At 34.5% G+C, this 14388-nt stretch overlaps 1 protein-coding gene across 3 annotated transcripts in view; it reads left to right on the top strand.

Moving 5' to 3' along the window:
• Nucleotides 1–12418, top strand: part of PPP4R3B (protein phosphatase 4 regulatory subunit 3B) — a 64353-nt gene extending 51935 nt beyond the window's left edge. The window contains exons 13-16 of one of the 3 annotated variants that reach the window (XM_007075388.3): nucleotides 1878–2017; nucleotides 2439–2602; nucleotides 4444–4646; nucleotides 10766–12418. In XM_007075388.3, the coding sequence (XP_007075450.1) occupies nucleotides 1878–2017; nucleotides 2439–2602; nucleotides 4444–4646; nucleotides 10766–10861 (603 nt within the window). In that variant the 3' untranslated portion in view covers nucleotides 10862–12418. Of the gene's footprint in view, nucleotides 1–1877; nucleotides 2018–2417; nucleotides 2603–4441; nucleotides 4647–10765 lie in introns of those variants that run through there. The other 2 variants (XM_007075387.3, XM_007075389.3) reach the window with 2 other exon arrangements.
• The last annotated feature ends 1970 nt before the right edge of the window (nucleotides 12419–14388 follow it).

The following is a 14388-nucleotide window of genomic DNA, read 5'->3' as shown; positions in this document are numbered from 1 at the left end:
TTGAGTGATTGATTCAAGAGCATCCATTTGGTTAGGAGCACAGTCAGAGCTTGAAGATAGGTCACAGCTCGCTTTGGGGCAACATAAGATTTGTCATAAAAAGATCTGGAGAGAACGATACGTGAGCAACAGGGATAAGACGGGTAACAGTAGAACCAGTACAATGAATTTACCCTCTCCCACACAATGAAATCATTCCACCAGGGCAAATGGCCATGTGGTTAGAAAGAATTTGAAAAAAAGAAAATCAGAGCTAGAAATTCATTCTCTAGTTGTGTCTGTTACAAGTCACATTTCTGCTCATGATATGCTATTCTCAGATAAAGATGATTTGGCTAACTGGATTATTTTTCTATAATAGTCACTTGCTAAGAGTATGGTTTTCAAAAGGATGAAGAGGATGGAAGTACTCTTTAGCCTTAGAAAAGAGGGAACATAGTTAACTAGCTCACCAAGTATCTGAACCCCAGTTCACAGTGCACTGTTCTAATGAATAGAGATTGACTTTTGTATTTTTTTCCTTAAAATTTTTGGTGAGATACTGATAAAATGAGTTGTAGGGTAACAACCCCATCCCTATTCCTATGATTGAATTTGTTTTTCAGAAAATAATTTTGGGTAGTTGATAAATGTACATTGAATCCCAAAACTTGACTCATCTTTTTGTTCAGGGTATAGTACAGAACCATTTTACCTGGGTTTCTAATATTTCTTAATTGAGATTTACAGGAGAAGTAATTTAAAGACTTAAAATCCTTAAAAGAAACAGTTTGTGGTATATCTTTTTTTTTTTTTTTTTAAAGCTTATTGGAAAGCGAGAGAGAGAGTGCCCACGTGTGCGCACCTGAGTGGGGGAGGGGAGGAGAGAGAGACTCCCAAACAGGCTCTGTGCTGTCAGGATGGATCCCGACTTGGGGCTTGATCTCAGGAACCGTGAGAATCAAGAGTTGGGCACTTAACTGACTGAGTCACCCAGGTGTCCCTATTATGGTGTATCTTTTAAAGTGGCATGTATATTTTTTACTAATATTAAATTCCTGAATGACAACTTCTATTATTAATAATAAAAATATTATTCAGGCACCTGCTTGAGATTCTGTCTCTGTTTCTCTCTCTTTCTGCCCTTTCCCCACTTGGGCACACACTCTTTCTCAAAATTACAAATAAATAAACTTTTTTTTTTTAATGAGCCTGCTTCACACTCAGGTATTTGGAATGATTATTTAGAATGGTTCATATAGAATTTAGAAGTTATTGCTGTCAGTTTATTTCACAAAAATTATACCATTGGAAGACTGGAAATAGGTGGAATTCAAATTAACAGTTGATCATATCTGTACATGTAATATAGTCAAAGAAGTCTGTGTTTATTATTTAGGTAAGGCTTCTTACCAGTTAAAGAAGGAGTCATTAAGTAACATCTAACATTTTGTTGAAAATATAATTTAAAAAAAAAAAATATAATTTTCTAACTGGCTGTGTGCTCTTGATCAGGTAACCTCTGAGATCTTCAATTTTCCTTCTCTGTAAAATGGGAGTAATGAACCCTATTTCATAGAATTGTTAGGGGGATCAAGTGAAAGTATATGTTAAAGTGCTTTTTAAATTGTGAAGTGCTACATAAATGGAAAAAATAAGATATAAACTAAATCTGTTTACTTTCAGATGTTTAGTAGCCCCCCAAAAAGGCTTCTTTTTTATTCCAAGTTTTCTGAGGAGGCCTGGCTCATGTATAAAGAAACTAGGACACTTATTTTTGGAATGCGATTTTGAAAAATCTTTTTTGGTCAGCTTTGGAACTGTAAAAAAGTTTCTTTAAGTTTTTCTCCTAACAGTCATTGAATTATATTTGAATCGTAAATTTTGTCCTTATACAGGAAGATATCAAGTCTCTTACTGCACATATAGTTGAAAACTTTTATAAAGCACTTGAATCAATTGAATATGTTCAGACATTCAAAGGATTGAAGACTAAATATGAGCAAGAAAAAGACAGACAAAATCAGAAACTGAACAGGTATTGTTTTAAGTATATTGCATCTATAGTTTATATAATTATATCCAAAATCATCTTTTGTTTGGATCTGACATAAGAAATTTACCCAGGAGCATTCTTTCCATCATTAGATAGTACAGAATCTTCTAGAAGGGTAGGATATTCTCCTTACCAGAATCTTTTATGTGAAAAATGACTGCTTTGTATCATAACTCAAGGTAAATTTTTAGTTTAGTTTGCAATATCCTTAAATATTTTGGGATATTTTCTGGTTACATCTTGTATCACAATTGAGGTGGTTATGATATAAATTATACTCAGTTAAAATTACTTTAGCTCCTCTTGGTTATACATATTTATTCTCAAATTTAATCTGGTTACAAACTTTAAGTCATTAGTATTTGTGGTATGTTTCTTACAGTGTACCATCTATATTGCGTAGTAACAGATTTCGCAGAGATGCAAAAGCCTTGGAAGAGGATGAAGAAATGTGGTTTAATGAAGATGAAGAGGAGGAAGGAAAAGCAGTTGTGGCACCAGTAGAAAAATCTAAGCCAGAAGATGATTTTCCAGATACTTATGAAAAATTTATGGAGACCAAAAAAGGTATTAAAATTTTAAGTTTTTGAATAGTGCCTCATTTTTAAATACAGAAATTATTGAGTTGTCTGTGAAGATTTGGCCATAGTATATAAAGTATGAAAGATATGAATTTTATAGTGAAATGTGACCTTTTAAAATTTCCACATCTTTTTCCAAAGCTGGGACTTATTTTCATGTTTAAAATGTTTTTCTTGAAACTTGTCATTTTGTGATGCCCTTCATTTACTATTTAGAAATTATTATATTTTCTGAAATTATTATATTTTCTACTTAATACATTGTCTTCTGTGAATAATCTTGGATTTATTTCTGTACTGAAATCCTCAATAATAATAGAGACCATACAGATCCATAGAAACTTTCCAGAGCACTCTGCCTTTTACAGCTGAGGAAACTAAGCTCAGAGAAGTAACTTTGCTCTTTGAAGTTTTAAAATCATTATAAAAATTTAATAAAGATATACTATCAAGGGAAGAGAAATGAAAGTAAAATTTCCCATCCTTCAAATAGTTTAACTTGTTTTTAAAACTGAGATCTTACTTAGCTTTCAAAAGAACGAATCACTTTAATTCTATGGCCTAAAAAATTACCATTATTGGAGTACTGCCCTCCATATATCATATAAATGTTTAATACAAATTTACATTTTGAAAAGCAAAGCATTTCCTGGACTTCATATAAAGTTTGTGATTTTGAATGTGAGGTATTCTAAAGGCAATTCTCCTTAGATAGTGTTTTATTGATTTATTACATTTTTCCTGAAACCGTTGTTCCCAGCATCACTCATCATGTACTCGTTAATGCTCTTAGTTCTGTTTACTTCAGCCTGGGGGAGCAAATAGCCCATTAAAATGTCCTAAGGAATAGGTGGTAATTTTTGGTGACCTAATTCTTCTACCTTTACTCATTACAGGCACTACCCTGACTGCCGTGAAAAGGGGCAGTGAGGCCGTGCTTGAAGCACCACATCCACTCAAGAATCATACACAAAAACAGCAACCAGATATGAAAGGATAGTAGATACCTATGTCATAAAAGAAACAGATAAAGGAACCTGGAGTATTCAGGAAATAAGAGACTGATAGATATGATCATATCATCGTCTTTAAGCATTTAAAATACTGACTTGTGGGAGGGATTATCAGGTTTTCACAAGGACTATAGGAGTATAGGATCAGTGCAGTGAGTAGAAGCTGCAAAGAGACAGTAAAAGGAAGTCAGGCAGGTAATGAATACTTGATGTGTCCTAGATACAGCAGTGTAGAATTCTAGCGTAGGATGGCAGATTCTGGTATATAATTCTTAAGATCCTTTCTAATCCTGAGATTTCTAAGATTCCAGCTAATTAAAGACTTACCACTGTACACATCATGCTGTACTCTTATAAAGCAGAGGCAATGATTTACAGGTTTTTGTTTTTTTTTTTAATTTATATTTTTTTCCCAATATATGAAATTTATTGTCAAATTGGTTTCCATACAACACCCATTGCTCATCCCAAAAGGTGCCCTCCTCAATACCCATCACTCACCCTCCCCTCCCTCCCACCCCCCATCAACCCTCAGTTTGTTCTCCGTTTTTAACAGTCTCTTATGCTTTGGCTCTCTCCCACTCTAACCTCTTTTTTTTTTTTTTTTTTTTTCCTTCCCCTCCCCCATGGGTTTCTGTTAAGTTTCTCAGGATCCACATAAGAGTGAAAACATATGGTATCTGTCTTTCTCTGTATGGCTTATTTCACTTAGCATACACTCTCCAGTAATGATTTATAAGTTTTAAAGTTACTGTGCTTTTCAGATGCTTTGCTTAGGAATCTTTACTAAAAAAGATTTAAATTTTTGCTTTAGCAAAAGAAAGTGAAGACAAAGAAAACCTTCCCAAAAGGACATCATCTAGTGGCTTCAAATTTACTTTCTCCCACTCTGCCAGTGCTGCTAATGGAACAAACAGTACAAACAGTAAATCTGTAGTGGCTCAGACACCACCAGCAAGTTCTAATGGATCCTCTTCCAAAACTACAAACTTGGCCACATCAGTAACAGCCACCAAGGTATGTGAACCTATTCTATACACAAACTTTGCTTTTTCCATCTTTAAAATTATTTCATGTTTACTGAAGAAAATTTGGATAATAAAAATAATTTCAAAGAAGAAAGTTTTGCTCGCTGTCATCAGAGAACATGACTGCTAATATTTGATTCTTCTTTAGGTATATGGGTTTATCAGACATGTAATTAAACAGTTTTGTATCTTGCTTTTATTTATTTGTTAAAAGAATTTTTCTTTGTTACTTAAATACTGTTGATGACCACAGAATTTCATTTTATTTATCTGTATCATAATATTTGTAAGCAACACACCCAGTAATATTTTGGAGCACATAAGTTGATTCTGCTATTTCATTGATGGGACTGCTGGTATTGTTGCATTTTAAGCTATTTTCTTGGATAGATGCATAAAGGAATGTTTTCATACATATTATCAGATACATCCAGAATGTCTATACCAGCTTATGTTACTATAAGCATTGTATGAGTGTGCTTGGCTCACTGCAGCTTTGCCAGTGTTGTTAAATTTATTTTTAATCTTTGCCCATTAGGTTGCATAGACAGAATAGATCTCTTTCCCAATTGTGTGTCTTGTGTTAGTAGCAACGTTATTAGCCTTTTGAATTTGCTCTTCTGCAAGTTGTCTTTTCATAGTCTTGTCTTTTTAAAATTGGCTTATGTTTTTCTTAATATGAATGAATCTTCAGTTATAAGGATATTAGCCTTTTTGTTACTTGCATAGCATATGTATTTCCCATTGGTTACTGTTTTATATAAACAAGTTTAAATTTTATATAAAACTCTCTTCTTTCATTTATATTGTTATTATACGTAACCATCCTTTTCCCCTAAAAGGAGTGGCATAAAATAAAAAGGCATAAATATAAGACAACTGTTAGGAGAAGAGTAGAAGGACAATAGGAGGGAAATGTTATAGTAGTAGAAAACCTAATCTTAAGTGATGCATCTAGTTTTGAACACAAAATACAATTTGAATTTATTGTTTTACAAAAATGTGGAGTCTAGTCAGTATTGCATTGAGGTAGGCTCTTGACTAAAGATCACAGAAGTAGCATTGTCAGTGAGATTCTACTGCTTTTGAAACATTTTATGTTTTTTAACTAGAAATTTTAAAATTAATTTTCCCTTCTTGATAGGACAATTTAATGTAATATTTGTGATACTATAGTAAGAATATTTGCTGTGGAGTTCAATTGTTTGGGTTCAAATCTTGGCTTAGCCTCTTTCTAGGCTGTTTGACCTTGAGTAAATTATTAAATCTCTCACAACCTTAGTTTTTTTTTTTTTTTCATTTTAAACAAGGATAAAAGAGCAGCTACTCTAAAGGCATGTTGTAAATATTAAATTTTTTAATAAGTGTAAAGAGCTTAGAACACTATTTGCACCCTCTCAATATAGCCTTTTTTTTTTTTTTTTATTAATCAAAGCAATACATGCACTTACTGTCAAAAGTCAAAGTAGTATTAAAATGTTGAGGGAAAAAATCAGTTCTTTTTCCTTTCCACAGAGATAGCTTAAAACTCTTGTACCTTCTATTTCTAAGTAATATGTTAATACTTCTGTGTTGTTTTGCCAAGTTTAGACCTAATTTATTCTTGTTATGGTAGGTAAGAATTTAGCATGTGAACAGTCCTTACCACACCCTCACCCTTATTTCTTCTCTCACAATTTTTGGTTAAATAATTGATAATTTTATTGCTGTGATGACAATATAAATATTCTTTGTGAATTTTTTCCTGGTCTTTTTTCCTATACTGTATTTTTCTTGATAACTTTTCTCTTTCTAGAGTAAATAATGGCCACCATTTTTTCATTTGTTGCAGTAGTTAGGTGCCTGTCACTAATTCTTTAACTACCTCTCAGGTTAGTTTCCACATAGTGTCCCCTGTGGAGACCTCTGTCTTGAAGCCTCCCTTCCAGTTCCAGCTTAGATCGGTTGCTGTCTAGATTTGCTGCACAGCTTTTGTCTTATGGCTGCCTCAGCCATCATCCTAGTACTTCTTTTGCCTCTCTTTTTCTTGGATTGTTTCCTGCATCTCATGTCTCTGGACTCTTTCTTGATTTTCCCTCCCGTTTTGGTGGAACATATCCTCTAATAATTGTTTTCTAAAAAAAAAAAAAAAAAATGCCATGAGAGGTAAAATTTGAGACCTTCATGTATGAAAATATGTTGATTCTGTCTTCATATTTGACTGACAGTTTAACTGAATATAGAACCAGGTTGGAAATAATTTTCTTTTAAAAATTTGAAGTTACTGCTATCAAGTAATCTGAAGACATTCTTATTTATGATCCTTTGTGTGTGCTATTTTATTTTCTTCTTGGAAGCAGGCAAACAGTCATGTCCTTCAATTTGAGGACATTTTGTGCTATTTCACTATTAACTTATTGTTTGGATGTTGGGCCTTCTAGGTTTATCTTACAATTTTCATAATTTTCCTCGCTTATTACTCATTTTTTAAATCTTCTTGTTCTACTTGCTGGGTTATTTCTTAGAGTTCTTAATTTATTATCCTTCCAGATAATTTTTTACTTATGACCGAGCAAAATGAAATGCAAGCACTAACACATTTTTTACCCTTTTGACACTAACAGCAGATTGCCGTATCCGTCTACATCTTTTTGGGGGACAAGGAGAAAACAGTTATTGTTCTTGGAAAATAAATTGTTCAGTCACTCTAGACTATGACAAAAGTTTGAAATTAAGCGAGATAGGAGTTTACGGAAGTGAAACTAGTTAAATTGGCTCTCAGCCTTTTTCAACAAAGTGTAGCCACATTTCTAAGTGGTGGCAGGTTCTTTATCAGCAGTGCCCTTTTTAACCATTTTCACTGTCTGTTTATTGCTGTAATCAAATTGATTGGTTCTTAAATAGATCAGATGTGAACTTTTCTAATTCTCCTTTGCAAGGCATTCTAAAGTTCTAATATATTTTTTAAAATTGCATTCTTTGAGGGGTGCCTGGGTGGCTCAGTCTCAGTGTGTTAAACGTCCACCTTCAACTCAAGTCATGATCTCATAGTTCCATGAGTTCGAGCCCCACATTGGACTTTCTGCAGTCAGGACAGAGCCTACTTTGGATCCTTTGTCTCCCTATGTCTGCCCCTCGCCTCTCATGTTCTCTCTCTCTCCCTCTCTCAGAAATAAAAAACATTTTTAAAAAAATTGCATTCTTTGAAAACTTGATAGTTTTCAAGGCTGGTAAGACATTAGCTACTAATGAAATTACAAAGTTTTTTTTTTTTTAGCTGTAGAGCTATAAAACATGCACGTTTTCCTTGAAGAAAAATAGTTAACAAAAAAAAAAAAAAAAATGAAATCAGAATGGGAAACTATTAGTAGGCAGCCAAAACAAACACTTCTTTTGCCCCAGATTAACAAAAGAGAACCCTGCTCTTGCTTTTTTCACATAACACATAACAGACTTATCTGGGTGAACTTTCCATATCAGGATATAAAAGAACTTCCTCCATAGAATTCCAGCGTATGATACACTTCAATTTATAACTAACCCTATTGACGCATTTAAAAAAATTTTAATGTTTATTAATTTGGGAGGGAGGGAGAAAGAGGGAATCCGAAGCAGGCTCCAGGCTCTCAGCGGTCAGCACAGAGCCCCACACGAGGCTTGAACTCACAAACCACAAGATCCTGACCTGAGCCGAAGTCGGAGGCTTAACGGACTGAGCCACCCAGGCGCGCCCCCCCCCCCCGCCCCCCATTGGTGCATTTTAAACTTGTTTCCAGCCTTTTGCAGTTAAAACAATTGTATGTGACTTTCTACACAAAATATTTCATATACATGTGTATTTTTTTTTTTTTTAGTTTATTTAGTTTTGAGAGAAAGCGCAAGTAGGAGAGGGGCAAAGAGAGAGAGGGAGACATAGAATCTGAGGCAGGCTCCAGGCTCTGAGCTGTCAGCACAGAGCCCGAAGCAGGGCTCGAAACCATGAACCAGGAGATCATGACTTGAGCCAAAGTCAGACACTTAACTGACTAAGCCACCCAGGCACCCCCTTATACGTATTTCTGTATAGAATGTACATTTACAGTTTATCAAATTTACTCAGTAAAATGCAAATAAGTAGGTAGTTTCTTAACATGGTATGTATGGCTGATACCAAAAGCTAGCTTTATACTTAAGAAAATATTAGCAGTGTTCCTACCAGAGTTGGGGACAAGGTAGGATACCACTATGATTGCTGTAATTTAACCATTGTTCCTGGGTATTAGCCAATCCAGCTAGGTGAGATAAAGAAATTAAAGCTATAAAAATTAGAAGATGTAAAAGCTATCACTCCTGCTGATGATTTTTAAAACTTTTATTAATCATGTTTATGGAAGATCTGTCCTTTGTTTTTTGCATAGAGGATAATTCTTGAATTCTCTCTCCTTAGAATTTTTTAACATGATGAATTATATTAATAGTTTAAGTCCAGAATCTGTCAAATTGTTTACAGGGTGCACCTGTGGATTACAGGTCTTTTTACTTCCAATATTTCACATTTTATATTTTTATTCTTTTCAGTAAACATTTTTTTTTTACTGTATAGGAGTTTGTTTATGGTATAGATATAGAGATAAAATTGAAATTATGTAGGTGAGTGTTTCAGATAGACTATTTCTTAAAAAGTTATTTTAAATGTTACCCATTGGGAACTGAAATGTTTGTACATTATGATATATAATCTGTAATCCCTAAGCATAATTAACACTTTCCTCGATAACTTGTTATCTTTGTGAATATCAGACTGGTGTCTTTTTATAAGGTAATAATGTCTTCTGTCTCCTCTCATCTAACTTGTTTGGCTTGAAACCAAATAAATAAGAATGATATTAGTAATAGCAGCTAATAGCAGTTACTGAACACTAACTACATACTAACCACTGTGCCCAGTGCTTTTTATGTTTTATTTTCAATTTAATTTTCAAAATAGTTCAGTGAAGTGTAAGTACTGTTAATACCAATTTTACAGATAATGAAAATGAGGCATAGAGATACTAAATCACTTGCCCACAGTCATGTACCTAAAAAATGGTGGCCTTGGAATTTGAAGTCAGGCAGACTACAATCAAATACATTCTTAACAATTTAGCCATATTACCTCTTGCTTATCAAACTTAAGACTTGTGTGTTATTAAGCTGAGAAGACAGCAGAAAGATGCTCACGTAAATATATGTTACAAAGAAGTTTGATTTAATTCCCAGACTTTCTGATAACTCTTTCTAGCTGCTCAGAGACCTTTGTTGATTAACATTACAGTGGTTCAGTTATATTTTGGCAAAGTGTTACTGCCAGATGTCTGGGTTCTTTAGACATGAAGCTACGTAGCTGTGAAGTAGGAGTTATTTCTATTGTATTTGAGGTCTGAAGGGTTTAAACTAAATTCATTGTTTACAGCAGCCTTTTAACCTGTGGGACATACATACTAACTTCATGGTGTCGGTTCAAAATGAACACAGACCTGAGAACATGTAATTTTCTGGGTAGAATGTGTAGAGCTTTAATACGATTTTCAAAGGGATCCATTACACATAAAAGACCAAACACCTGAATTACCTCATCTTTTCTTTTGGTTAGAGAAAGGTAGCCCTAAATTTTTTAGTTATTAGTTGTATGACCCATTTCATGTGTTCTTTATCATCAAAAGCAGAATGAAAACAGTGGTGTGCACATAGTGATGAAATACATGAAGAACAGAAGCGAAAAGGAGGCTACTTGTCACTATTTTATAGTTTAAACATAGAGATGAACTACTTCATCTCCAAGGTCCTTCCAGCTCACTCCTTCCAGTATCTTGATGATTTGTGAGTCCTACTTTTTGGAGATAATACTTTTCCACAGTGAAATTTTGCTGAATTGAATTGTGAGGTGTTATTAAAAATCCAAGGGCTGAATAAAAAAGTTGAGGGTAATAACTTAAGAGTGCCACCAACTAGTACCAAGTATTCATAATTTTCAAGCAGTTACTGTATCAAATTTATGTTTGAGATATATATGATTAGAAAAGTTGTGATGTCTTTAAAAGCAACTGCACTAATCAGCTTTTTTTCCCTTAAGTTATGTATTTTAAAAAAAGTCTTTTTATTCTTCAATAGGGCAGTTTGGTTGGTTTAGTGGATTATCCAGATGATGAAGAGGAAGATGAAGAAGAAGAAACATCTCCCAGGAAAAGACCTCGTCTTGGCTCATAAAATACTTACTGGGGACCCTGAAACGTGTGGTCTTACTAAAATGCTGCATCTGTTCAATGAACTGAAAATCTGAATCAGAAAGCTTTCTCACTTGAACTTATAAATATACAAGGAGTAGCAAAAGATACTCAGTATATCAGCTAGGAGAGTTTAGTTCTGTAAAAAGAAAAACAAAAAAAAGGCTTCCCAGGAACTTGATTGCTTGCTAGTAATTAAGGGGTTTGCCTTTCAGGCTGTCAAATAAAGGTTAGTGACCTGAACCTGGGAGATAGCCTCTCAGTGAGGAAACTCTCAGGTTTGGGAATGGCTTGGGGAGGGACAAGGTTGATAAAATATTAAATGCAGGGTTGCTCCGGGGGGGGTATCCGATCTAGAAACAATTGCAGAACTTTAGTTACAAACCCAATAACATTACTTGTATAATGGTGCTGGCCATGTTGTTCTTTTAATCAGTTGCCTCTTTTTAAAAAATTTTTTATGGAAAACAAATTCAACTATCATAAAAGTGAAGTTATGCTGTTGGGACCATTTTTTGAAGTTTTAACAAATTCAGCCTTATAGGTAGTTGGAGGGAAGTACACTCTGTGTTACAGTACATGTTGAGTTTTCTACACCATGAATTTTCAGTATGTATTTTGATGAAAACAAGCTGGATTCAAAATGGAGAGTTTTGTCAGTAGAACTTTAAAATCAGCACTTTTAGAGATAACTGATGCCAAGTATCAGTACAGTATTTCGAAATGATTTTTTCTAGAAACTTGGGAGTGGGTTGAACAGAATGTTTCCAACTGTCTCCCTCCCAGTCACTCTTTGGTGGAGGAGACTTTGAAGTCACTTTCTGTTTTGTTAAGTTGTCTCTGTCCAGAGCTGCAAGCTAGTTTTAAAGTGTAATTTATAAAGACTCCCATACAAAGAATAGTGCTGAATTAAGTGGCATATCTAGAGGCCATTTTGATCCAAGAAGTTACTTCAGTATCAAAGTCAGTATGCAGCACATGAAGTTTTTCCATAAACAAGGGTGTAATATTAAAGCTGCTTTTTTTTTTTTAAAGAATAAAAGCACATTCCATGTACGTAAATGAACTTAAAATAGTAAGTTGAGGCAAACAGTTAAGAAGTTTTATTTTTAGAACAGCAAGTTAACTGTAAATATTTTAATGTTAGTTTTGCTCATCTATGATCTGAGATCATGCTGAAGTGAGAAAAACGTCCCCCAAACTACAATTTAATGCATTGGGAAGAAAAGTGAAAAATAGTAATTCCAGCTACAATCTTCAGATCACCCTTGTAATGTGTTATGGGTCCATTTTTCCTGGAATAGCTTAAACTGAAGCAGTTTCCCCTGTTTTGGAGATTTTGTAGTTAATTTTAATTTTGGCTATTGTTTGGAAAAGATGGGCTGTCTGTGTAGATATGAAGTATAGTTTTTCCATAAAACAGATGTTTATTTTGTATTAAAAAATACCACTGTACTTGTTTTACACCATTTGTATACATGTGGTGATATTAATGCTGACCTGTAAAATTCAGGAATTAAAATGTGACCCTGTAATTCTATGATTGTTGCTTTTGTTTGGTTTGTTGTAAATGTAAGTTAACTCCATTTTGAGATATGTCCATTTTATAGTATCTTTTAAAAGTCAATAAATTATCCATAGATATTTATTATAAACCACTAAGTCAAACACCAATCTGAATGAAATAATTCTAACAAAGGTTGACTGCACTTTAAGTATTACTGATTCTACTTACAGAAGGTGTGCCTTGGGCAAATGAAGTCCCAGCACCAAAACATCACAGCATGGGGCTAGTCTTATCTCTTTGATTAAAGGTTCATATAATGAAAAAGACCTTCCACTTTAAGAGGCAAGTGACTCAGGATAATTTAAACTAATATCAGTAAAATTACCATCTGAATACATTTTCTTTCAAGAAAGTTCTGTGAAGCCCCTTTCACTCCTCTTAGCTCTTAATAAATTTCCTCTTGTCATCTAAGAAGCCCAGGTCTAAAGCATTTCCCTATTTACTCTTGACTCTTACTGATTAAGTAATTTTAAAGTTCCAGTAGGAAATATTATCTCCATACCTTATGGAGAGTTTAATTTTCCTTTCTGAAGAATTGCCACGAGTCAAACATTTAAATCCTCATCATCATAGATAGGAACCATTCTTATAGCAGAAATGTGAATGTTTTGTTGACTTACAGGATAACAGTCTTCTTGGTACCTAGGCTCACCCACAATGATATGAAAAGAGGGCTTAAAGTATCCCTTGAAAGAATATTAAGTTTCCACATGTTAGCTACTGTCTTAATGACTACCCTCACTCAGGCAGATCAGGATTTTTATATCTTTATCTTCACTCCTTGAAGCAAGCCAGAGCCCACATTTGTATGCCTGAGGTTCTCTTAAAATTATATCTGTAAACATGTATCCAGTATAAAAACTATTTTTAATAAAAAGTTACATGAAACATTTCTGTGTTTTAATCACTAGTTTTTCCTCTTGTCCATCTAAGTGATGAAAATGTAACAAATGTAAAGTAATGCTGGTTTTTCTCTGCAGGTTGAAGACTGGAGCTAAGCGAATTTTGGTATCCCTTTTTAAAAGTTTATAACTGTAGATTTAAAGAGATAAATTGGAATTATAAATTCAATCTCAGGAGTAACTAGAAAAGGGGGTGCCTGTTGGATGACACAATACAGGAAGTTTCTGAAAGAAAGGTCTTCTACTATTCTGGTTATCTGTGAACAACTACAGAAGACCACCCAGGGCCACTTCACACAAAAGACCTATACCCAGGGCCACATTCCCCCCTGGAGGCTCAATCAATTATTCCCTTTATCTTTTTTAATGGTAGGCTTCCTAGAAAGAGTAATTGAGTATTTTTAACATCCCCCACATCCATTTTCCAAGTCCCATTTGCTCTTGCCTCACATGTAAATGCCAAAATCTATCTTAACACTGCCCATGATAATTAGTCTTTTGATTGGATTTCCTTATACCTGGTATACCCACAACTACTCTTAACTCACCGAGTAGTCTCCGTACAGCAGCCACACTTTTTTTTTTAAACTGAACAGTTTGATGATGTAATTTCCCTGCTTTAAAACTTTTCAGTGATTTCCCACTGCCATTACAAAATCGAAAATTCTCACATTCCCTACAAGGCCACGCAAGTCAGTACCCCACCTACCTCCAATTTCACACACTAACCCTCTCCCTTCATTCTTTGTAGACTCACCATACTGCCCGCTCCTCACAAGGTGCTTTATTCTTTTCCCGGTGGCAGGACCTGAATTGTTCCTTCACATTTCTCCCTGTAATCAGCCTTACTATCAGCTTGAATATTCATTGCCTTCTCAAGGAGGCTTGGCCAAGCCTGCTTAGAACACCACCTTTCCCTTTAAACACTTTGCTCTTTGGGCCTTCTTCGCTAGCCCCATGAAGGCAGGGGCCTTGACAATCTAGTTGACTGCTGTATCCCTGGCACTCAGCACAGTGCTTAGCACAAATAGGTAGCCAAGT

The sequence above is a fragment of the Panthera tigris genome, chromosome A3 (assembly GCF_018350195.1).
Source record: "Panthera tigris isolate Pti1 chromosome A3, P.tigris_Pti1_mat1.1, whole genome shotgun sequence".
NCBI classification, from domain to species: Eukaryota; Metazoa; Chordata; class Mammalia; order Carnivora; family Felidae; genus Panthera; species Panthera tigris.
The sequence above is the reverse complement of the archived record's forward strand: the minus strand, read 5'-3'. Positions and strand labels throughout refer to the sequence as shown.